This window comes from Labrus bergylta, chromosome 7, assembly GCF_963930695.1.
Source record: "Labrus bergylta chromosome 7, fLabBer1.1, whole genome shotgun sequence".
NCBI classification, from domain to species: Eukaryota; Metazoa; Chordata; class Actinopteri; order Labriformes; family Labridae; genus Labrus; species Labrus bergylta.
In genome coordinates, this window is record NC_089201.1 from 9,235,572 (window position 1) to 9,261,903 (window position 26,332).

Here is a 26,332-nt window from a genome sequence, read left to right on the forward strand (position 1 = left end):
TCCTTTTTTCAGTGGTTGTAGAAATTACCTTTTTATGGACTGATGAACTGATAAGAGAATATTTAAAGTGGACCCAACATGATATTATAGGGATTTGAAAAAATGCATCAGGCCTATTCAGTGCATCAGGTTCCAGTTGAGTTTAGATAGTAACAATCAATCCATAGCATTCAGACCTGTGGTACTTTTTAGTGTTGGATTAGTGGAGTAGAGGAGCAGCTGTGGCTCAGTTGGTAGAGTCGTCGTCTCTCAACCACAAAGGTTGGGGGTTTGATGCACAGCTCCTGCAGCCACATGTCCGATGTGTTAAGACACTTAATCCAGGATTGCTCCTGCTGCTTAGTCGGCAGCATGTGAATGCAGATTTGTTTCTTTTGATGTTCTCACCACATAGCAACCACAGCCATCAGAACGTGAGGAAACACACAACCTTTGCTCACTGGATAGTGTACGGATACACAGATGTGGAAACCATATGAGATGATTTAAAGATCCAGTAAATTATCTTAAAAGTACTGTTTAAAATGTAAGCAGCAAGCTTTTTGTTTTTTCTTACTGCATGTCCACATTTTAACTTATGTCATTTTGGCATCATCAGAGATTTTTTTTAAAACAGACCCCCCCCCAAAAAAAACAATCACACAGTGGAAACATTTGACACAACTCATATTTTTAATAATTATTAACAAGTATAGGTATTGGATTTATACTCTGTTCATAACTTTGTTTTTGTTTGCTTTCTGTAGTTTTGTACATATTTTGTGCGTGCAAGGCAAAGACAAACATGATGGTAGAAAATAAATTCTCCCCTGAGAGGAGGAGGATCAGGAGCTGATCTGAGGTCTGCTCTTACAACACACAAACACACGTACACACACCATCCACCACAACCACCCTGAGAGCTTGATAGACTGAATAGTTATCTCACACTATAGCTGATCATATATTTCTCTGATATAAGAATGTCTCTGGTCCTGTTGTTCCCTTACAGAATGACTAAACATGGATTGATATGAATGTCACAACGTTGTGTTCACAGAAAGATGCAGGAACATAAAGCACTTGCATGGAAAGTGTCCATGTATTCATCTGAAGACTCAAAAAGGCTAACGTGAGAACCACTACGTAAGGCAAAATAAATATGCAGAGCACAAACTATCTGAACGTGGATGGTGTGATTGGATCAGGAAATAAAAAAGAAAGTGAAATCGTTTTGACATCACTAGAAAATAATCAGAATGTTGGGTCTAATGCTTTAATGTAAAAGATATTTTTCAAGATAATCAGAGCCACTTTACGCCTCTCTGAAGTAGTGAGATGAAACGTAAAAATGTAAAAGTTCAAAGGTCAGGTTCAAGCCTTGTAAGCATGGTTAGCTTACAAAATCATCCACAAACAGCCCCTCAATATTTGAAAATATCAGCTGGTCCCTTGGAGCACGTGAGCAATCATGACTCAAAGCTCAACATTTCTCCTTCCTGATTCATCATTATTGGAGCGTAAAGAACCGGGAGTAAGAAAGTCATGACGGGGAAGGGAGGTGCTGCGGTGATGTTACAGCTTCAATATTAATAAGCCTAGCCCCCCATCATAGATGTGAATTCTGTCTGTCATCTAAATATGGTCACTTCTGTCTTTAAAACGAAACAAAAATAAACAAGCTGTCGACCGCCTAAGTTCCAAACTCGAAGGCTTCATAGCCAAGGTCCCAATACCAATAAGTAATGTCACAATGGCTATGTCTTATCAAACAGCTTATGGTCAGAAACATATCAAACAAATGAAGTTCCTGGTTCGAGGATGGCATGACAACAACACGTGGTTGGTGTTTGGTGCTAGCTAGCTACAGAATACATCTGTACACCTGCTGTTTGGGCTGAATGCTATAGGAATAATGTGAAACTTTCAAAATTGGTTATAAAGCAACAACAGTTTTAGTCCAGACATTAGCCCTCACACTGGTTATAAAGTTTGTTCCTTAAGAACATTAGGAATGAGTTTGACTAAACAGCAACAATACAGATGTGAGCTGTACACAGCAGCTGTGTCTTACTAGATGATCAACATTCAAGTCACTCTCAGACCTCGTAGACCCTCCCAGCTCCTGATCTCAGAGATGTCAAAGCGTCCTCCCTCCTCTCTCTCCCAGGTGTCTCCTTAGGTGAGTCAGTCTTTGTGTTTTTCAGACAGGGGGGGCTCAGTTCTTTGGTCAGCTGGCTCTGCCTTCACTGTGTGCTGTTTAGAGACCGCCTCCCCCCTCTCCTGTGTGCTCTTTCTCAGATCTCCTGAACCTGGGCTCTTCTCCTTGTGTGACTGAGGACTCACTTCAAGGGGTTCAGATGCAGCTGGGCTTGTGCTGGGGGTCTTTTCTTGAGGTGATTGGGACACCAGCAGTTTTTCTAGAGTTTGAGAAAATGCAGGGGATGTGCCGGGGCTCTTTTTCTGGGATGTTGGGGTTACAGGAGGTTTTTCCAGGGTGTGGGTTTGTGCTAGAGGCCTCTCAGGGACAGACGGAGCTTTGTCGAGCGCTGCAGCTGGACTTAAGAGTCGAGCTGATCCTTCATGTTGAGCCTGAGCTGTAGAAGAGGGACATGCAAAGCTGGGGAATTTCTCCTTTACCGGAGGAGGCGGCGGCTTGGTTTCAGCTACTGTCCTTGCATCTTTATGGACAACCTTCTTCTGATCTTCTGCCGCCTGTTTCCCTGTGTCACTGGCTGGGCGGATCAAAAAACAAACAGTTGGAAGAATACATTTACACCTCAGACAGAAAAGGAAAGTAAGACAAATATAAAGTTAAAAGTAAGAAAGCACAAAGTAGATTATGACTGAAAAAAAAACTCTTACCCTCCTGAGCTCGTTGTGCTCCCTCCCCGCTGGATGGATCTTCTGTGCAGGTGGTTAAGTCCCCCATGTTGCCCCGGAAACGGATGGGTGATCTCTGTAGCACTGCCTTCAGCTCTGAAGGGGACAGAGGACAAAGTACTTTGGACTGAGACTGTGTTCAGACCGAAATGAAGAAAGACTTTGTCATGACGCTGTTTTAATTGTTTTGTTGTTTGTGAAATAATCAGGAGCTGCACACAGTTTGCTTTATTTTACCCTCTTCACACAGACAGTGTCTGAATTCACTTTAGTTTTGCTTTCAGCTATTTTAGGCAGATTAGTGACCAGTGTGATGACCTGTTAGCTTGACTCTATACCACGTTATCTCTGATGTAAACCAACTACCAGCGTTCTGTTTCAGCAGCAGCTCAACCGTCCATCTGTCTCCAGCCAGTGTCAGATTTACTGTATCCAGCCATTCACACATGAGCTGAACTCAGACTACAGCAGCATGAACCCATAATAAAAAAAATTATAATTAAAGTGGTCAAAAGGAGGCAGAAATATCTTCATCAAGTCCCAGATCTGTAAAAAGTCTAAATTCAAGTTTTGTCAGATCTTTCTGCAAAATGAGAACAGCAAACAATCTTTTAAAACACTTGTTTTTTTAATGGAGTTTTAAAGGAACATTTCTGAAACATATAGGACGTCAGGAGAATCTCAGGGCTGATAGTCTTTCAAGTTGACAAGCACAAATTTACATCACTGCATGACTTTGTAAGTAGTTGTGCGCATTAAAAAATGTGCTTCACACAGTGACCCACATTCATATGTAAAGCTACATTAATGAGTATTTATAAAAAAGGAAAGCTGGTTCAAATGATATGCTGTCTGACCTTTTGTAAAGGCTAAAGTATTCAGAACATGTTCAGAACACAACATGTGTCTGCCGTGTGCACTGTACTTTTGTAGCAGAAGGTAAGTTCATAAAATGTTTGTCATCAAGTTGAACAGAGGTTGTTCAATCTGTGCATTCATTTTTGAACAGCTTGTTCTTTCATGTTACAACTCTTTCATACGTTTCTATTAATGCTCTTGGTACTGAAAGTGACCAGTTTTAAGTTTTTCAATTCTTCATTATAATACATTAAAACAAATCTTACCTTGTGTCATGGTCAAAGCATCCTCGTGGACAGACACAGCTCTGCGTTGTGGGAGGGGCTTAATGTGTTGGCGTGGCTTAGGAAGACTCTCTAGAGGAGCGCAAACACACACACACACACACACACACACACACACACACAACGTTTTATAAATGTAACATCGTTTTCATTTGTCCTTCTATCCCCTGTAAAAACTGAACAGGGGAACAAAAAGAGTAAGATAGGTAAACCTGAAGTCATATTTTTCATTAAAGTGAATGCATTTTTGTAAATGTATATATAAAGTGTGAATGTTTAAATATTGGCCGACCCTTCTAAATGCTAACCAATGAAATGTATTTTTCTGCACACCGTTTCATGACACAACTGATGTAAGCGTTCCGTGTGCAGACCACCGTGATGCAGAGTCTACAGCTGTTTCTTTAACAGATCCTCCAACAGAACATTAAAAACAACCCTACTTCCCCTGATCTGTCATACAAGCTCTTAACCTTCACTCAGCCTATCTCTTATATGGATGAATTATTTGGTTTCATAGTATTATCAGGCAGGCGTACCATCTGTCACTGATTGTGCTTTCTCAGAGCGATGCTGTGCGCTGTGACCCCTCCATGGAGACGTGGCTGGAGGAAGCAGCTCTTTCCTGGGAGACAGAGCTGGGGCTGCACCGCGGGGACCCTCCTGACTTCCATTCTGCAATGAAGATAAGAGGGGTTCAGTGGGGGCGGAACAAAATGACTAATGTCAGGACAAAAATGAGATTACAATGGCAGAGAACAATGTTGCCAACCTCAATATATGGTGATTTCTTATATTTCTGATATTGATATTCAATGATGTTTTTCATTAGCTTTACTTAGCTAAAAGAAAGTTTAATCCAACAGTTCTGCAACAAACATCTACCTCCACGTTTGATTGAACTTCAGCTCAAATTTTTACAAAGCAGGTTTTTTGAAGAAGCAAAATTTAAGTCTAATTTTGTAAATCAATGATCACAAAAAAAATGTATCTGAAGAGTCAATCAGGGGTGAGGTCTCCTGATCCTTAATCAATAATAATCTTTTCATGTTGCGATGGAATCCAAGAGAAAGCAAATGTTTCAAGGGTTAATTCAACAAAAACTAAGAATCCTTCTAAAACATTCCTCTTGCTTAACAGATTATTAACTCTAACAAGAATGAAGAACACTTTTAAATCTATTCTTTCTGGACAAACAGCTCATTATTACACAGACAATTCATGGCATTGCTGATAAAGGCCTTTCATATGTTATTTTTCTCATTTGAAGTCTATTAGCAGCTGATTGGAACCTTTAAAATGCATGACTTTCTTCCTGTAAATACAGGCTTCTTCAATTACTATTTTAAACACTGGTGATAAGCCACAAGCCTTAATCAGACACTTTTATATCTTCAACACAATAACACTATCATTTTTCTGACTTTCTGCCACAGTGTGTTACCTGTGCTGTAGTCTCTGCTGGCCTGTCGTCATGGCTGAGTGATCGTAGCTGGACTCTCTCTGCTGAGCTGCTGGAAAGAGGAGCAGAGAAGGGACAGGCTCCTCCTCCTCCTGCAGAAGCAGTCGGGGTGGGAATAGGAGGCTTGGCTGCGATGGCAGGTTTGGGTGGCAGAGGGCCGACAGGGCGATCAGGAAGGGCGGGCTTTGGGTGAATGGGAGGTTCTGGACGGATAGGGTCCAGTACTCTCATTGGATGTCTGGGGTCCGCTGAAAACAGAGGGTGAAAGAAGAGGTAAGGCTGTGTTTGCAGAAATCTAAGCTTTAAAGTTAGACAGAAATCATTTGGAAGACAAAACATCCCAGCATCTCACAATTTTTAGAGTTAAGGAATTTTTTTAAGTATCTCTGACCGACAATCCTTTGCACAGTGAAAGATTTGACTGCGAAGCAGAGAGCACAGATGTGCTACAGACTGTGAACTATGTTTACAGTTGTTGTGTCATAAAGGACTCTTTATTCTAGTGCTATACACTGTATGCAAATGATATACTTCTAAGAGCAGCTGCAGAACACACTGCAGTAAAAAGAGAAATACTCAATGTGGAATGTAGGGTAAGGACCCTCTGTGAATGATTCTGGTTAAACCAATCAGTTTCAGAGGAGGTGGGTGTTCAGGCAGATTGAGGGCATGTTCAATCTCAAAAACGTTTGGTGTCTGGCTGGCACCAAGAGCTTTTTGCTGTGAGTCAAAAGATCTTACTACTGCACCAGCTACCATGGGAGTAGTGCACATATTATCATTCACAAATGCGCAAGAACAGCATTCAGTGTTGTAGCTGAGTCACCAAACGTCAACTCCAAGTCTGAGTACTTTTTTGAGTCCCCAGTGCTCAAGTCTGAGTTGAGTCCCAGACAGTCACCAAAGATGAATCCGGGTAGAGTCTCAGTTGAATCCCCATTACCATTGAGTCTGAGACGAGTCCTTAATGTTGAGTCTAAAATCATTCCAAGACTAGCTTCATTTATTTATCTGATTACATGACATGCTTCTCAGCTGATCGTTAACTCTATTTTTTATGAGTGTTCATGCTGTGTCAATTTTTCATTAAATTATTCTAAATTATGTTGATCAGAGCAAACTCTCCAGGTGATTTCTTTATTGTGTTGTATTGATGTTTGAATGTCTTCTGTAACTGTTTATTTAAAGAGATCAGAGAAGCTATTCTCTATGTTTCTCAAATGTTTCCATCTGTGAAGTGATGTCACAGCATCAAATACTGTGGGACATTTAAGCAGCACAACTAAAAACTGCTGTAACTGTCGTACTTTGACAGGGAATAAACCTTTAGCATCTAAATAACATTTTGAAGACAGCTCTGATGGGATTAGAAGGAGGACCGCTGTTCCACACTAAACTTCTTCCCTGTTTTAACTTTGCACTGAGTTGCGCAGCACCCATCTTAATGTGGAGACGCACTGATCGTTTCTGCTGCAGTGGGATCACTGCACGTGTCTATTAAACTCAAAAATACCTGCAACCCACCTGCTTTCAAACTGAATATAAAATTGTATCACACTTGACCCAGTCCACAGTGACATCAGCACAAAACCAAAAGACACGAACAAGACGTCATGTCAACGCACATGCAGGAGAACACTCGTGCCTTGGCTCTAAAGTACATAAATCATTAGTCTTATACAATAAAACAAACCAAAACAATGAACAATAACACTATTTTATCAATAAATAAGTGACAGCACTTGTCTCCATCTTCCGTTTTCTAACACAGTGAATGCTCCAGTCCAAGTTGAGTCACGAGTCATAACCACTGGTTCAACACTGGCAGCATCTTTACCTGATGACGTAGACATTGTTCTGGGCTTCAGGAAGGTAGGAGGAGGTTCAGGTTTTTCCAGGATAGCACCTGAGGGACAGAGACAGCAGACAGTGATACAGCCGAGGAATCCAAGATGTACAAGTCATTCCCTAAATCTGAGCACCAGGCTCCACTGAAGCATCACTAATTAAGTTACAGAACATTTAAGTAGTAGGTCTTAAAAAGGTTTAAGAACTAGGTGTGCTGGTAGCCTAGTGGTTAGTGTGTGTGCCCCATGTACAGAGTCTGTAGTCCTCCAAGCAGGCCTGTGGCTGCTGTGGCCACAGGCCTGTGGCTTATTTCACACATCTCAATTCCCAATCAATTTGTCCCCAATTTCTGACACGATCCACTGTCCTATCTCTAATAGGGCATACAAAGCCCAAAAATAAATCTTAAAAAAAGGTTAAAGGAAGCATAGCTGCAACTGTGAGTGTATAGCTCAGTGGGGCAGCAGTAGCTCAGTCTGTAGGGACTTGGGTTGGGAATCAGAGGGTCACTGGTTCAAGTCCTGGCACAGACCAAGTCCAGAAATTGGCCTAGTAGCTTCCTGAGCACTGCCAAGGTGCCCTTGAGCAAAGCACCTAACCCCCCCCCACTGCAGGCAGCCCCCTCACTCTGAGACCTCTCCATTAGTGCATGTCCACAGGATGTCCTGTTTGTGCATGTGTGTGTATTTCAGCCTATGTTTGTGTAGCATGTTAACTAGACAGAGTGTAAAAACTAATTTCCCCTTGTGGGATCAATAAAGTATACATTATTATGATAAAAAAGGCTGGATAGTCAGAAAGTATCAAAACTGACCATGAACACCAACATTACCTCTTACAGACTTAACAGTGAATGTTTCTGAAAGTGTGTCATTATAATGCAAATGCTGTCCAGATAATACATTTATTCATACAGTGTCTGCTTGTTCTCTTTAAACTAAAAAAAAAAAAAATCCCATGTATCGAACACAAATTACCTCCTTAATATGTTTTAGCATTTATCGCACCCGCTGGCAAATCTGAAAGCACTTTTATGTCTCTGCAGGACTTTATTTTTGCAACAGAAAAGCTAATGAAAGTGAATTAATAATTCATCTTGTTGCCATAAAAGTGAGACTCTGTCATAAACACTACATGTGCTGAAGATGTCTTAATTCAGCCCTAAACTGTTCCTGACCACCGGACTTACAGCAGACTGTTTGGAACTCATCTATCTTTCTATACACAACACTCATGAGATTTGTCAGGTTCATAATGATTATACAGACTTTTATGAAACAAACAACTATAGGCACAAAGAATGTCAAAATGAGCTAATTACTCAAGTTATTAAAGATTTATAAATATGAAAAAAGTGTTGAAAGGAGAGATTTGTCGAGTGATACAAAATGAGTTCTGATATCTGGATCAACATATGAACCTACCTTCAGAGTTGGCTTTTCTCAGCTCCTCATCCTTATTCTACAACAGACATATTGTACAATATTAAACAATGTTTTTATAAATACTGTTAACCTTTGTGATGATTCATCATATGTTTTTTTCTAACATAATGGCAAAACATTTAAAAAATAAAATCAACCCTTTAAATGTAGGTCAAACTGAAGGATGAGCACATTTTGTTAATAATAGCATGTCATTGACAGTAAATCTCAGCATAAAACCTCTGACGGAGCTGAGAAGTTTACTATGTAATAGGTTACAGTTTGACCACAGGGCTTTTTCTCTTGCTGTTAATGTCATCATGACGTGATCACATTTTAAAACAACATCCCAGTGAACATCATCAGTGTTTGTCCAATAGAAATAGCAGCACAACCCGACTGCCTATTCAAGGCGCCATATTTACATCCCTGTGAGGTTTTGCCTTCAATATGAATGTTGCAAAGGCGTAATGGGGGGATGAAGTGACCCCCCCCTCCCTCTCTGTACCATCTGAGGCGTTACAGGGGCGAGAGAGGATCAGCTGAGCCAGCGAGGGAGTGCAGTGCTATGTGTGTTTGTATATCTGTCTGTGTGCATATGTAGAGCTCCGGTCGTTCCCTGCTTCCACTAAGTTGAAACACAAAGACGTAATGACAGCTGAGCTAAGTTACAGCACTTTTTCTCTGTCCGAAAACTCAGCATGAAACCCTGAGTGACTGAAAAACCAGTTAAGCATAAGTAAAGTAAAAAAATAAGATCAAGAGGTTTTGTAAGTGTATAAAGTCATGTTTGTATGTTGTGCATCTTAACTCAACACTGTCGTGTGCGTGTAACTGTTCTCTGCCAGTGAGAATAGTTTCACATGTCAGAAAACATTTATTTGCTTGACAAAATTACTGTTGGATATTGTTGGAAATATTTCTTCACTACTGTTTTTCTGCCATATAACAAACATAGTTCTTGGAGGTAAAACTGACTCCCATGCTCTTCAACTGCAACATAAGACTGAATTTAATGCAATTATAAGTCGTATTTATGTAAACAAGCAATACCTTCTCACACATCTACAGTATTCATTTGCCTTTGTAGTGGAGGGCTGATTATAATGGCCATGCTTTGAAACCAATCTAATGCTTTCAGCTACCTTCAGATGATTTGGTTCCAGTTTAGACCAATAAAGATATCAAGATTTATTTTGGATTCAGGAGGGACAAGTTACACAAGAAGGTATTGTGTAAAACATAATGTGTAAAACATAATGAAAAGCAAAATCTTATCCCATTTTGTTGGCCTAATCAACAAATAAATCTGATCAAGAAACAGTGACCATCCAATAAAAAGAGAAAAATAACGTGGTCTGAAGGTGTTAAAAGCAAACTGTGAGATGAGTGTCCATGTTCAGACCCACACACACACACGCATGCCCACATGCACGCACACACACACACACACACACACACACACACACACACACACACACACACACACACACACACACACACACACACACACACACACACACACACACACACACACACAGAGAGAGAGAAAACAATGACACATCCTACCTGGCTGGTCTTGGTGTCAGCAGGTGGAGTTTTGACCACGCCCATTCTATGCAGCATCACCTGCAGCCTCTGCTCAAAACTAGATGTACTCTCAGACGCATGCTTCTACAAGAGGTTGGAGAACGTTTGGAACAGAAAACATGAATGTTAAAACTTCTCTGACACTCGGATTGTTTCAATGAGACGTTTTTATTACAAATACATCATTTAACTTTAATGTAATGAAACTTTACCTCTTCAGGTTTTTGAAGACATAACAATGGTCGGACCTAATGGGATGTTTATCCAATATTTACTGGGCCCAAGTCAGCATTATTTACCATTTTCTTTTAATAATGGTATGCCTGCACCCTGCTCAGTAAGGGCCCAGCTTTCTGACATTCCGACATACTGTAGGTGATTTTAGGCTTTCTGATTATTATTTTTTGGAGATCTATAGAACCGAAACATGCTTGTATCATATTTGGCACCTTGTTCCCCAGAGAGCTGACATGCTAACAAGCTGATCCCGTACTGAATGCTTTTCTATGCAAAGCATTCATTGATTAAGCTGTTGGCCTACATTAATAGTGAAAATATGGAGACAGTCTGCATCTTAGGCCCGTCTTCAATGTGAGGTCCGGTTTTCAGCGGTATGTTAGAATAAGCTGATGTTTGCTGATGTTTCCCTTCTCCTTTGAGATGATGTTTTTGTGTGTTCAGACTGACCTTACTGTGTATGTCCTCCTTGTCCTCAGGCTCTAGTCCTGTCAATAGAATGAGACTTTGACTCTTTCCCTCCCTCAGAGATCTCTTGGTCACCTTCAGTCTCCTCTCTCCAAACGGAGAACCTCCCATCTTCATCTCCTGCTCTGTTAAAGGGGGGGTGACCACAGAGCTGGGGGCATGATGTGGCAAGGCAGGAGCTGCCTCATCTTCCAGGTGGGTGAGGTCGGGGCTTGTGGTGATGGTGGGGTAAGAGGGTGTGGTCTCACTGGGAGGCGTCATCGTGGGTAAAGTCTTGGCAGGCGCCATCATTCCCCTCGCATCGCCCGCAAGACGCTCGCCGATGGCAGCGGTTCCTTCTGTGATGGCGGCATCATTAGAAACGTTAGCATCCTCCACTGACCTTGACCCTCTCCCCTTCTCTCTCTCCCTCTCTCTCTCCCTTTCTTTGGCCTCTCGGAGGGGTCGGATGAGGTCTGCGATGGAGGTCCTTTTGACCTTCACCCCCTCTCCCCCTCCCTCTCCCCCTCCTGCCTTGGCTGCTCGGCCGGCTCGAGCTCTCTTGAAGGCAAAGAAGTCGCCAAACTTTTTCTTGATGTTTTTGGAGGGAAGTGTGGTGAGGTTGGTGGTGGTGTCAGAAGCAGGGGTAGGGGGAGTGGGGGAGGATGAAGAGAGTGGGGGTACATCGGTGGGTATAAAGGATGTGTCAATAGATGGTACAGAGGGGGAGGTGACAGTGGTGCTAGTAGTGGTGGTGGTGATGGTAGAGGGGGTGATATTATCAGACGAAGAAGAAAAGGGGGTTGAGGCTGAGGGAGTGGAGCTTGACTCTGAGGGAGTGGCTTGGGCAGGGTATGACTCCTCCCACTGGCCTTTTCTGCAGCAAGGAAACAGCAGAAAGAGCAACACACAAGAAGAGACACTCAGTACTACAACTACCACTACAGAACTCAAGACACATGCTCAGTTCAGGATCACAACAAAAAAGATCATGCAAATAACACAAAGAGAAAAAAACAACTCAATGATTGCAACTCTAGGCCCAGCATGACGATGCTGCCAATCCATCCATTGGCCACTTTGATCAGGATTAAAATAAAAAAAGGTGATGTCCCTTAACTTTTTTGGTTCCCTGCTGATATTTTTATAGCACCATTATACAGTCAACAAGTACCTCAAAATTAAGAGTTAAACTTCCAAAAATGTCCTTGAGTAAGTCCTAGAGGCTTGATTGGCCTGTTTGAGCTGTTCTGAAGGCTACCCGGGCTATATGACCCGAGGACCCAACCACATGTCAGTGGGGGGTTGGATCCATAATACTCACTCAAGTCTTGGTTGGGTCCCATGTCTTTTCATGAACTGCACTGATAATGAAAGAAACGCATGTGAACTCTGTGTGACTTTGGTGACAATCAAGATGATTCAGGGTCAGATTACAGGAGTCAAAGAAGGGTGGAGAAACTGTTGAGCAGTAGAATCAAGTCCCTTGGTGGAGTAACAGGAAAGATTTTAACTATCTTCACTGATGAAACAACTAAAAGAAAAGAAGTAGTCATGTCAAGTGGTACCTGCTCTGCCTGGGCTTCCTACATGCAACCAGTTGAGACCAAAACGGCAAGAAAGAAAGCACGGTTCACTGTATTGTGTGTTGTTGACTGATATTGATACCTGTGCTTTAAACAAACCTCTAATACTCCTCTTGGTTTCCTTGTTATCCCGGCTTAAGGTTATATTAACACATCATATTTCACAATGTGGATTAGTCCTACTGTGACAGGATGATAATCATCCATACACAGTACGAATGATTAAGGCTACGTAGTCTCAGACACTGAGGACACGTTCTGTCAATTTAAGCTTCAAACACCTCTTTATATGAGGATCTGAAGCCTGACTGAATGGACACAGTAGTGGATAACAAGCTTTGTGATACCTTTTACCACTAAAGCCTTCTGCATTGAATCTACGCCGCAGCATATACTGTAGGTTCATGTAGCCCTGTACATTAAACAGAAGTCTACATACGTAGCCTGACGTGCACTGCCTCAAAATGTAACTACGCGTCAAAAGGACGCACACTACAAGCCATGCGATTGGTCTACATGTCCTGTAAACAAACCAGCAGAGAATTTTGCGGAACCTGAAACTAAAACTGGCAATACAACTAACATATACCGTTTTCACACTCGCAGAAATTTCCTGAAAAACTCAGGATATTTTCTGGAGGAGCTGAATACTGTATGTAAATGCAAATGGACAATTTTTTTGCTAGGACTTAACCCGGAGTTTCAACTGCCAGACCCCTAGTATTTTTTCCGCATCAAGTCCAAGTTGGCTGATGGGAGAACAGCACAGGAAATTCTCCGGAAAATTGTGTAGTGGCCTACGGTGTAGGTGTAGGCCACTACAGCGTAGCTACAGCGAATATTCGGCACAGACTTGTAAAGCAGGCTTAATTGTGAAGATGCTTGTTACAAATGCTGATGAATACTGCACAATTTTAAACCTGAAAAAAGCCAATAAAAACACTTTGAAATTAGTTTATTTTGTAACACTCCTGCTAACACGGCTGTGGAGGTGACTGAAACTCTTCAATCAATTGAATGGATGCATCAGTCACGAAATACCAAAAAAACTACACTCCCAAACAGAAACCAGCTAACAGGAAGCTAGTGTCAAGACAGCTAACTGTAATCTCGACTTAGACATTTTGGTTCAGGTTCCTGAAACAGCAACTCAGAGAGAAGAGAAGGAAGAGGAGGAATATGTGTTTATGTGGTGGAAAACTGAATAGGAAGGTTTGTCAAACACTACAAAAGCATTCACCATGCAGTCAACACAGACACATAAAGGGCTTAACTATTCAGACAAAGAGCAACGTTCAAACACAAGTTAGGAAAGTGGTGTAAACTTTAACATTTACGGTTCATAATGGTCTCAGTGAGGGTCGCCTGCTCTTTCATTGCCAAACCTGTCAGTGTTTGGCAGCCAGCAACTGTGAGGCTCCTGTCACAAGCTGCTGAATATTGAGTTTTAGATCAATTAAATATTAGTTTTCAATAGGTGATTTTATTGCTCTTTCCTCTGTTTATATATGTTTGAAAAGTAAAGTAAATACATAAATATAACCTGTGATATAAATGTGCAGGTTTTGTAAATGAAGTGAACCATTATTATAAAAGCACAATAAACCAATCATAAATTAATCCCTACAGCTCCCTTGGCACCAATTAAGGGAAAAAACAATTGGTTGTGTAATTGTCAGGGTAAATAAGAACATTAACTTTCTAGCTGCCAGGATTTAAAAAGGTATAAAGTATCTGGGTTCATTTAGGGGTCACAAATGATGAGATAAGTCAATTCACATGACCACATTTTACAGGTCAACATTATGGAAGTTATTGTGCTCCTCTATTTTATCTTTTACATAGCATTGTTCTTTATCATCTATTTCCTTGTTTTGTGTCTTCCTCTCTAAGGGGCCTCCAAGTAAACTTTTACCCTAATGTGTATTTTTTGTGCATGTGTGTGTGTGTGTGTGCGTGCGCTTTTGTGTGTGTGTGTGTGCATGCGTCAATGCAACTCACAGTGCATAGTCAGGGATGATTTTCTTGGTGAAGAACTCTTCTACTCCTTCGTCCACACGGCCCATACCCTCACTCGCCTCATTTTCTACCTTTGAAACAGGCTCCTGAAACAGAAAACACAATATGACATTTAATGTACACATCTTGTATTGATGTAAGTATAACTGTGTAATTTTGAATGGAAACAAAAAAAGTGTGAGTGATTGATATTATTCTAAATGTCTGACAACGTAACATAAATGATCCCAACAGTGATAGTATTTTTGTTAAAGAGCAAGATATTTATAAACTAGAAAAAGTTACATCACTGTCTTTAAAACCACAGGTCTCCATTGACAAAAACTTGACTTTCACCTTAAAGAATACAGGAGTTGCTGTTCTGTACAGGCAAAGAACCGTAGCTAAGACCAATATGAAACTTTTCCACCTTAAAACAGTAATTTTAAAGTCGATATAATAGTACAATCACTTTAAACAGGGCCTCTAAAACATTTCCACAGAGCACCCCAGTCTCTTTCAGCACTATGTTACTTTGGTAATGGGCCAGAGTTCTCTTGCGTGATGAACGTAAAGGCCTTGACACACCAAGGTGACAGTCGGCCGTCAGACCGCCGGTGAGCAGTCGTCGCCATAGTTTTTGCGGTGTATCCGGCTCCGTTGCTACACGTCGGCCCAAGTGGGCCTTTTTTGGCAGATTCCATACGTTGAATCCGTGTGAGCGAGGTTGGGGGTAGGAATCTCTCTGATTGGCTGTTTAGCTAAGCGACACAGGAGAGCCGATGCTCGAGAAGAAATATGGAAGCACCTCTTCTATTCTTGTTCCACTAATAGAAGACCAAGGGCTGACAACGCCAGTGCCATTTTCAACTTTTTATCTCCATTATGTTGGCATGGAGAGTTATTGCCTCTCACGCATGCACAGAACAGACATGGTGGTTGGCCGTCGGCTTTACTCTTTGTGGTGTGTTTGAGTGCAACTTTTTGGCCAAAGACAAAAGGCGTCGTGCGTCGCCACTAGTTCTTTGCCGTTTGCTTGGTGTGTCAGGGCCTTAAGGCTTTACTTCACTAGTTCATGCACCAGCCTTCAGCTGAAAGAAAGCCAGTTAGCTCATCTCTGTTCTGTTTGATAAAATGGCAGAAGCTGAGAGATGTAAGAGGACAGTAACAGATGAAGCTAAGAGGGGAATAAGAGAGAGTGGCCAGGTAAGAAGCTGGACGAGAGTAAATATTGGACAGGCTCTTGCATGTTTGTAAGAGCTTTGTGAGACAGTAGTATACTCAGGATACTTGATAAACCTGATTAAAGGCATATGGTAACTCTGACCTTTGACCCCATGATCTAATTGGGTCATCCTTGAGTTAATGTTGATGTTTGAGCCAAATTTGAAGATATGCCCTTCAGGCATTCCTTTGAGATCGCATTTACAAATATGGGTCAGACAGAATTGAAGGGTAATGGTAATGAACACTTTAGTAACAGGCGGTGCATCAGGGGAGGAATTTAAGGAAATGTCTTTTACTTAACGGTAACGTCAGTACAGGACACAGATCATAAAAAACACAGTTCAGTGCCACAACTTTGTCTGATGAAACATTTTTACAGTATATATTGGGGGCAACATTTGAGGAAATTGGAGTTTGTGGCGTAATTTGTGTAGGTTTGGGGGTTCTTGACTTGAAAACATCCCAAAACTTTGTAGCTTTTCCGGAGATTAAAGCGAAACCTGTTCATATGCATAGCACAAGTCTAAAGGTGCAAAAGAAGTAATCAGTTATTTAAACTTAAAGCTCCACTCAGCAGTTTACAGATGGTTATTATTGGGAAAATTAATTCCGATTTCTCTATTTGAGCAACAAAAGCAAACAGGACTTTCAGAAAGTAGACTGAGTATCTCTGTCGATATTTTTACAAGATCTTCAAAAAGCTTTAATGTGGAACACTGAATGAATTGAATATCTCTTACATAGCAACTTATTTTGAGTTATTTTATACAATTTAGCATTTTGACAAAATGAATAACCTGTGAGACTCTGTACATTTACTGTATTCAGGTAATAAATCACCTTGTGCATTCCAGTTGACTGAAGATCAAAAGCATGCTGGTGAGTTTTGAAATGATGCTTGCTGCTGTGAGCTGAGCAATAAGGAGCTCCTGTTCAGGACAGTTGTCATGTGTAAGCATTATTTTAACTGGGTCAAGCATAGTCTCCAGAAACACACATTAGCCTACTGGAGCTGCTATTGTGCGGATACAAGGCCCTCTGCTAACCCTTTCCATAATGTCATTTTATACTGTTCTGTCTGTTTGTAGATGTAGCAACACACAGAAACATGTCATGTTAAGTAGTAATGCCATGTTAGTGCAATGGTAGCAGTTCAAGAATAAGGTCATAACTGCATTATTTTCCCTTAACTGGACCTAAAACTCATCCATGGGATTTTGGCAAACTTTTACATTTTATAATATTTTTGAAGGACTTTGATTTGGTTTCATGAGAGTCGGTGAAAAAAGAGCTGCTAAACTGCCTTTTGTTGTTTTGTTAGCAATGACAATAAAGATCTATTCTATTCTATTTGATAATAAGACAATTTACACAAGGTCGATGATTTTGTTGTCAAAATGTTTCACTCTTAAATGAAGCAGAACAGTCCGTATCATTTGGTTTTGTTCGTTTTCTTTAGGAGATTCTTTAGTGACATGTGAAACTACTCGACAATTCAAACATAAACAAAAAGGTTATAAAGACTTAATTTCTGTGTTTTGTAAGATTTTGATCTAATGTGATCTATTGTGGCTATTTTGTGATGGTTCCACATGTAATCCGCTGCATACTGAACATTTTTATATAATCAAAGATAACTTTGTTGGAAAACATTAAGGGACGAGCAGAGACGAGACCGTTAAACACACAGAAGGACAACTGCATCACCTTTCAGAGGAACAACCTTCAGTCTTCACAGATCAGATTGCTGGTAAATATGAGCAGTTGAGAGGACAAAACAGTTTGTGAGTCTGAGTCTATATTGTGGAATAAAGATCCAGCATTGAAAGTCTGCAAACTTTGCTTTAAATTAACTCTACAAAGCAGAAGTGGAGCTATTACAATGAATTAAACAATCAATAAAGCGCACTAAACTAGTATAGCCTCTTTAGAAATAATAACTGGTTTTAGTCTCTGAACTGTGATGATTTACTGCTCTTTATCTTAAAGGAATATTAAGATGGATGTCTTTACCTTTGGGCTGTAAATTGTGCAAAAGAGCACTAAAGAAGTTTGAGAGCAAGCAACTGGAGTAACCATCCTGGAAACAGTGTTAGTTTTGCTGTAAAATCTACGACTTTTACAACAAACATGTACAAAAACTATGTTGCAAGAAAACAAAATGAAGCAAATGTGACAAATAAACAAACTGAACGGTTACCTTAGCAGGTAAATAAATATCAAACATCATCATCAACCCTTATTGTTGCTCCTGGTGGTATTTATATCTTCTCCAGAAATTGATACAGCTGCTTGACCAATTATTGAAACATATTCTACTGCACTACTCTCTACTATAAACACAAGTAGATGAACATTTTTTACAGACAGCCTGTCGGATGTCAAATTGTCTTCATAACCCAGGACACTTCCCAGCGGATTGATCCAAATGTGAAATTGTGTTTTAAAACCTTTAAAAAAACCTTTAAAAACATACAATCTTTGATAAAAACAACACTTGAAACCATGGTTACTGTAGGGAGTGTCCACCTAGTCCACCTTTTTTACAGGCAGAAAAGTACTGGCCTGGACCTAGGGGGCGCTTGCATAAAGCGTTTGTGCGCTAAGAAGAAAAGCGCTGAACGTCAGGCCTGACTCTATGACAGCAGTCAACAGCTGATGTATAATCGATACTGCTCTGTTGCTTTTTGCTGTATGTTTTCTTCTAAATTTGAGATCATTTTTACCCCAGCTGACACGGATCAAAGAGGAGATACAAGCTGAAGATGGCAAAAATATGGGGAATATCATACATTTAGAAAAAAAGCCCTGGTGAAGTCAACAGTGGCAACAGTACAACGGGGCGGCAGTAGCTCAGTCTGTAGGGACTTGGGTTGGGAACCGGAGGGTCACCGGCTCAAGTCCCCGTGCGGACCACATATGGAAGTTGGTCTGGTAGCTGGAGAGGTACCAGATCGCTTCTTAATCTTAACAGCACCTTTCTGGAAAAATGAAAGATTTTCAAATCAAAGCGTTCGGAGCAGTTGCGCAAAAAGGGCGGATCACTCCAAAGAAATATGCTGGGTGCTTAGTTATTTTTCCGGGCAGCCACCTACTGCTGCAAACGCTCTCTTCTCATTGAAAACAATTGAAAAAGACGCTGACGCTCAGTAAAAAGGTAGACAAGGGGTCTAAGAAGCCGGCTGTACAGCCATGATGTCATTCCCATTTCTCATCTCTCTCCCCTTATACCATTTAACCCGTCAGATTTCCTAATATAGGCATTAAAAAGGCCCAGAATACCTATGGAAAATTTGTCAAAGACTAAAATTTCTGCAAGAAGATTCGATTTTTTTTCCAAGGTGACAAAAAAACGACTAAAAATAAGGAGCCAGAATTCCTCCTCGTGAATGCAGTATTTGTCTCCATCTCTCAGGCTGTTCCATCTATTATCCAGTGGAAATACTGTGCCTCTCTTTCATTCACTGCCACCTCCTTTATAGCCACCTGTCTCTGTGTGCTACATGCCAGCATGGCTCACAAGTGTTGGCATACACACTCTCTCTCCCTCACATGCAAACACACTCACACATTACTCATACACTTGTTACTAAGGGGCAACAGATCAGTCTATACCTAATGAACATGTGGATGTGGATACTCGTACAAAAAAGCAGGCTGATACAAAACAACACTTTGTGACAATCAGTGAGTGTCAGTCAAAGTTTTTTTTCCCAGTTTTAAATATTTAAAAGCAACAGATATTGATACAGTTAGGTTGACTCTAGATTAAGCTATTCTTTGCTTAGACAACAAGCATGCAACACTCAGCTCCTCCCATGGGTGTACAGACTGAAGAGCCAACGGCAGCCGCACACTGCACACACTGCAGGACTGACTGGGCAGAGTGGAGCGAGTGGAAGAGAAGCTTTACCAGGCAGCAGATGGGTGGGAGACGTAGCTTTTGCAGGAAGTAGAGGATGGATTTTTCATCATAACAAACTTTCTTGTTATTAAAAAACCTACTGCACTTCAGCTCGTCCAAAGTGCTGCAGCCCATGTGCTGAAAAGAACTAGAATAACAGATCATGTTTCTCCTATATGAGCTTCTCTGCACTGGCTGCAAATAACATCTAAAAAAGATTTCAAAAATCCTTCTCACATACAAAGCTCTTCATGGTCCAGCCCCATCAGGAGAGCGCATAGTGCCAACCCCCGAGAAATTTAACATATTCCCAAGTGCGCCCTTGTCTCACAGGATCCGTTTTTGCTCCAACTGCTACAAATTTTAACATCTGGCATACTTACATTATTATTAAATTGTTCTTATAGTTGTTAAAGTTGTTGGTGTCATTGCTGTAAGTGGTTTATCTGTTGTTATTTTTGTTGCTGTGTGTACTGCTGCTGTCTTGTACTGAATAATTACTCAGTGAACACATGGGTTCCCTGGGTTGAAAGAAAAAGCTTCAATTTGACGGTCACAGATCTCAATGAGGTAAGAACTGATACATCCTTCAACACCATCGTCATCAGGACAGAAAGACCATGTTCTGTCAGTCTTCATGTGGTTTACGTATATTTAAACAGCTTGTGGTAACAAACTAGTCCAACACATACTCTCACTGAGTCTTCCACCCCTCATCATCATCATCATCATCTGATTTCTGTTCTAATCAGTGTATTTCTGTATGGCTCCTGTGTATTTGCTTATAGGTCCATTGTACACAGTAGAGTGTGAAGGTTTTCTCATGCACTGCCAGATCCTAATATGTTGCCTCGTGTTCGGACCATCTGTCATCTTCCCTTTCTCTTTCCTTATTATGATTACTGTACGCCTGCCTATTAATGTGATTATTCTCACTTAAAATAGTGTCACTCTTTTATAATGAGGGATTCAATTCCTTAAATATGTTTTCAGGATGACAGGGGACTGGAAGCATCCATGGGTAAATTGCAGAGAAAGTTCAAGCCCGAACATAGTGTTCTGACTTTAAAGCCGATCTGACTGTGGCTAAACAATTACACACTTGCCCATAACGTTATACAATTTGAAAAGCCCTTATTTACAGAAATCATTCCTTAAGTTAAAAGATTCACTAACATTAACTTTCTAGAATGCTTACATGGTAATGCTAAGTTTTCAACTTCTTAAATCAATTCGGCCAAAAAATGTATGAAGCAAATATTCAAGCTATGTTAGCGTAAAAAAGAGCCATTTTATGCCAGCTGGCCTGACATATATGTAAGTAAAAGTAAACGCATGCAGTTTTTAAGCTTTTTTATGGCACTGCTTTGTGGCTGCTGCTCAGACCTGAAGGCTGCTGAAACCGTCTTTTCAGCAGTCTTGGGTCTGCATATTCATTTTATGTCTATATTGCTTACCACGATATTTTGGTTCATTATTATTATTATTTGAAAACCCAGGCTTAGAAAGCAAAAGCAGCTCTACAAGCAAACAAAATTGCATGCTATCAGGCGAATACTAGCATCTACAAAGTAAACCTTCACGCTAGCGTTGGTAGCCCATTCAAATCAAACTCTTTTACCTTCATCAAAATATAATTTTAACAATATTTCATTTTGTTTGATGTTTCTAAATACATTTCTGGAAAAAAAATCCTATTTAACGATCCAACTACTTACAAACGTTTTTATAATAATACATTTTAGTGTCATTACATAATATACTAATCTCTAATAGCTAAGGTAAATTAACAGTAAAGTATTCCTGGTCATTTCTGAACACATGATTAAAATCAAAGCACTGAAGACCCACATTCTCTCAATGCTAAATCATAGGATTGACCAATCTATTCCATTCAGTTCAACACATCATCTATAAGTAATGTAGCTTAGCCTAAGAAATATGACAACCTTAAAGTGACACCTGCAAACCACCGATGTGTCAAAAACAGAAGTCAAACAATTTACACCTATACAAGGTCAGTACTTATGAAGAGAAATCCTCTGTTTCTATTAACACACTGACAGCACAGAGAAAGAGACCCCCATTAATGGGAAAACATGAATAATTGAGTTAGTGAAAGCATTCCCAGGAGAGAGAGCGACAGAGAGAGAGAGAGAGAGAGAGAGAGAGAGAGAGAGAGAGAAATCAGCACTGGGAACAACCCAGGGAACACCACTCCCAAAATGCATGTGCCTATTCTATCTCTCTCTCTCTATCTCACACACACACACACACACACACACACACACACACACACACACACACACACACGCACACGCTGAGCACGACTTCATGTAGAAATAGAATGCAAAGATAAAGATGGCTACCATTACTACTACAGCATTATAGAAAATAATTTAGATGTATAGATAGATAGATGGATAGATGTATAGATAGATAGATGTATAAATAGATGTATAGATAGATAGATAGATAGATAGATGTATAGATAGATAGATGTATAGATAAATAGATAGATAGATAGATTTTGATGCATTTATTCCCTCCTCCTCTCTTTACTCTGTCGTCTTTTTTTTCTTAATGTATTACTTTGTACTCTCCTTTTCCATCGTTCTTTCCTCTGGGATCTCTCCATAGTCATGCAATTAGCTTCCTGCTTCATCTCCCTTCTCGCTATACATCCATCTATCCTTCCCATACTTCCCTTCCGTCTCTCATCTTTCTGTCCCCGCATCCTGTTAGTACCTTTCAGAGTGGCCGTATTTCACTGAGAGAGATGTCGTCAAAAAGCACATTTTGTATGCAAATGACTGTGGTATGCAAAAATGCAAATTGAGGTAATTTCTGCACGAACATAAATGTATGTATGTGTGTTTGTGTGTGTCTATGTGTGGATGGTCATTGGTGGTTGGTGTTCATGTATGTGTTCTTACCTGAGGCCTGAAGGAGGGGGGCTGTGTGTGTGTGCGTCGTGGCCGCGGTCGGGAGGCGGTGTAGTGCCTTAGAGTCTGGCCCTGGGTGGGTAGAGGCTCCATGGGAGAAGCAGGGGATCCAGAGCCGGGGAGAGGGCCTGGGCTGGAAGCCTCTCTTCTAAATAAGCCTCCGTGGCCGGCAGCCTCCTTCTCTGGAGCTCGAGCGGAGATGGAGTAAAAGAGGGGAAGACCGCGAGAGGGAATCAACGATGCTCCTCTTGCTCCTGATATTGCTGCTGCAGCATCCACTGCCGCCACCTCCCCCTCCCCCCACCTCCTCCCCCTCCATCCTGAGGGGGATGGGGGCGGGGAAGTGGAAGGGGAGGGTCTTGAGTCTGTGACTGACAGGGTGGTTGCTGTGGGTAACCTAGGGAGGCCACCCCCTTCCTCTCGCTCTCCTGCTCTGTCCCTCATTTGCTGCTCCCAGTCAGCATCCAGGAGACCTGAGAGTGAATAACATGACCGATGAGAGGGGAGGCAAAAGGAGGGAGGATAAAAGAAGGACAGAGGGAGGAAGGATGGGAAATATGGGGAATCAAGCCCCTGCAGAGAGTATTACTCTAGGTATATATATATATATATGTAGGGCAGGGAGACCTGAACAATAAAGGGAAGACATGGTGGGATGGAGAGAATAAAAATGTGAAGGGAGGTAAGAAGAGAGACATAAAGAGGGAGCATAAAAGGAGGACAGAGCATACAAGAGAAAAATAATCAGTTAAGCTCAGAAATGCAGAGAAGAGGCAGAGCAGCAGATGGATGCTGCAGATGCACTGTGCTGCACACTTTTCAGCCTGCCACATGAAGTTAACTCAGTCATACACACAGCACAAGGTAGAATCTGAAAGGGTTAAACCTTTTTTTTATTATCTAAGTTACAGTTGATGGTTTATTTTGAGAGGCATTACCCTGCAAGTTCATTAATAAATGTTATTGTTTATAAAGATGCTTCATAAAACTGACCTAATTCTTTTTTGACCTACATCTGCCAAACACAAGCAAACAGGAACACACAATCATTATTTGTATGTATTTTGTTTTATCATGCCTTCTTTCAAAGCTAAATATTCGATATCAAACAATGGGAGCAGGGGTTGGGGGTTTTAGCTGGGCCACCCCCAAATCCCCCTCGTGTTGCCCCCCTCTTCCCTCATCCTCCCCTCCTCCATCTTCTCCCCATCTCCTCCATGGTGGAAGTCACTGGTGTGAAAGTAAACAGGCCATGCTCCAATTAGCCAAACAGAGCTGTCTGCCATAGAGTGGTTCATAATGGCACAGCACACATGCAGACACAAAGGAACAAGACAAAGTAGATGCCAGCAGGTTAGGACCTATATCTGTGCTCAGACATGTAGTAGCAGAACAGATTTGAGTATGATGCTGGCAATTTAATACCATCATATTCATTTATTCAATCATGAATACTATTTCATACCCAGGCTACTTAAAAAAGAACACACAGCTATTGTGATACTTAACAAAATACAAATGTATTTGGCTAAAAACAGAACAAAATGAAGCAAGATAATTAAAGTTAAATACAGATGTTTGACTCATAAGTTTACATTCACATGTCTTTTGAATAACCTTAATTTGGTTAAATTAGTTATTCCGTTTATTTTCTCAATGAATCCGACAATTTGGTTTGAATGTGTCAGTGTGCGTAGAGAAAAAAAAACAGCTCCTATCTCAAATGACTGATAAGAGCTCTTGAAATGTCTTAATAATACTTTAAAAAAATTATGTCAAATTGTTTAAGCAATATTATTAAATCATTAATTCTCTGTAATAAGTAATAGTGTAGTATGTAATAAGTGTTGCCCTATCTTGCAACAGTCCTTCCTGGTTTCCAAAAGATGCATTTGAAATTTTTAAGCCCAACTGTGTAAGTAGCTAATAGAGCCCATTATTGTATTCCTGCCTCTTCAGTAGATGTGTTCTTAACTTATATACTTAACTTAATGCAGAATATACAGTAAGTGTTGTTAGAGAGTAGGGGAATCAATCTACAAGTACATGAGCTACTTGAAATCAAAACAGTAATATCAGGAGAGGACTGACTGTGATTGTAAAAATCAGAACCAATACCAACGTTTAAGTAACAGTTGAGACCATTTGGGATTCCCATAACAATGATACTGGTATGTCATCATGTCTTAATAATTCTTCAAGTGCAGCCTGCCACTATTAAATTGTTGTGACACTAAAGATACACATCAGCTACTGATGTATGTCCGTGACAAGTTATTTTCCATAGTCTGTCAACAGGGCAAGTATTGGTCGACACCAACGTTTGTCATTAGATGGCTCTTTCAAGGAAAGCAAAGGCACATATATGCAAATGATCTGACCTGAAGTGGAGTGAGGTAAGATTCAGACAGAGGGAGAGAGAAAGACAGAAATGATTGGATCTCATTGTGATATTGTTTTTGTCTTACTCTTAATTGAAGGTGCAGGCCTCAGGTTGTTTCTCCAAACTGCTGGACTGTACTGATGATGAGCAGAGTCAGAGGAATAACAAAAATAAAAAATCCAACATATACATTAAGGAGTTAATGACTAAAAAGGACTGATGCATAGATGGGTGTGAGTCACTTACGTCATCTGTTGGGAAATCACTTTCAACCAGTCGCAGCTCTGGGATGTTGATTTTCGGAGTATTGCATGAGTTTTCTTTTATAAAGCAATCCTAAACGGTAAACAAAGACAAATGTATTCAGCTATGAGCACAACATTTCAAATATACACAAAGTGTAAGTTAAAATTATATGTGGCAAAAATAATCAAGATATTTCCAAAAAGGCTGCATGATAAGAAAATGTAAAATGTCATAGTCCAATACTTAAGAAGGTATACAGCATTACATTTAGAAATGATTCAAAGCTTTCGGTCATGTTACCAGCACGGTTATGGTTAAAAGTATCGGCTACCACAGCTGCAGCACAGGTTTTAAATGTTCTTTCTCTATTTACTTATTTAATAAATGTAACTTCAATTCATTGAGGTTTACTTATACATAGTGGAAAATCCTTCCGCTTACACTGTACGCCAACAAAAGTACGGACAGCTTAGTTTATTTTCAATGTGGCTGGGTCAATGATGCTGCCGTTTGGGAAGTGAAGGGCTGTAAGTGACAGCTGGCAGGGCAAGAAATTCATCATCAAAGCTTAAGTGTGTGCTAATTAGCAAACATTAAGAAGTCAATGTTAGCTAACGACAGTATCAGGATCACTGTCAGCTGTGACTTTCATACAGTGTTCTGGGGCAGTAATGTTAGTTAAAAGGCTGGAATATTCGGATCAAGTAACACAATAATTAATAGCAGGATAAAAAGTTGTTTTTGGGGGCGCGCTGGTGGTGCAGTGGTTAGGGCGCGCGTCCCATGTGTTGAGACTCTCGTCTCGAGCGGTAGGCCCAGGTTCGCTTCCACCCGTGGCCCTTTTCCGCATGTCATTCCCCGCTCTCTCTCCCTGGTTTCCGACTCTATCCACTGTCCTATCTCTGCATTAAAGGCACAAAAAGCCCAAAAATAAAAATCTTTAAAAAAAATAAAAAAAAAGTTGTTTTTTTTGTACGCTCAAGAGATAGCGATGTGTTTAGTATCATTAATTTAACAATCTCCTCCTCGTT

The 26,332-nt window shown here is 40.6% G+C and overlaps 1 protein-coding gene across 1 annotated transcript in view; it reads right to left on the reverse strand.

Moving 5' to 3' along the window:
* Positions 1 to 649: 649 nt before the first annotated feature.
* carmil2 (capping protein regulator and myosin 1 linker 2) overlaps positions 650 to 26,332 on the reverse strand; it is a 46,173-nt gene continuing 20,490 nt past the window's right edge. The window contains exons 29-41 of the mRNA XM_020641037.3: positions 25,302 to 25,391; positions 25,141 to 25,192; positions 22,664 to 23,145; positions 14,600 to 14,703; positions 11,016 to 11,889; positions 10,308 to 10,412; positions 8,739 to 8,775; positions 7,304 to 7,372; positions 5,449 to 5,714; positions 4,544 to 4,679; positions 3,987 to 4,076; positions 2,845 to 2,958; positions 650 to 2,714 (exon numbers count right to left, since the gene is read on the reverse strand). Of these exons, the coding sequence (XP_020496693.2) occupies positions 2,167 to 2,714; positions 2,845 to 2,958; positions 3,987 to 4,076; positions 4,544 to 4,679; positions 5,449 to 5,714; positions 7,304 to 7,372; positions 8,739 to 8,775; positions 10,308 to 10,412; positions 11,016 to 11,889; positions 14,600 to 14,703; positions 22,664 to 23,145; positions 25,141 to 25,192; positions 25,302 to 25,391 (2,967 nt within the window). The 3' untranslated portion in view covers positions 650 to 2,166. The remainder of the gene's footprint in view (positions 2,715 to 2,844; positions 2,959 to 3,986; positions 4,077 to 4,543; positions 4,680 to 5,448; positions 5,715 to 7,303; positions 7,373 to 8,738; positions 8,776 to 10,307; positions 10,413 to 11,015; positions 11,890 to 14,599; positions 14,704 to 22,663; positions 23,146 to 25,140; positions 25,193 to 25,301; positions 25,392 to 26,332) is intronic.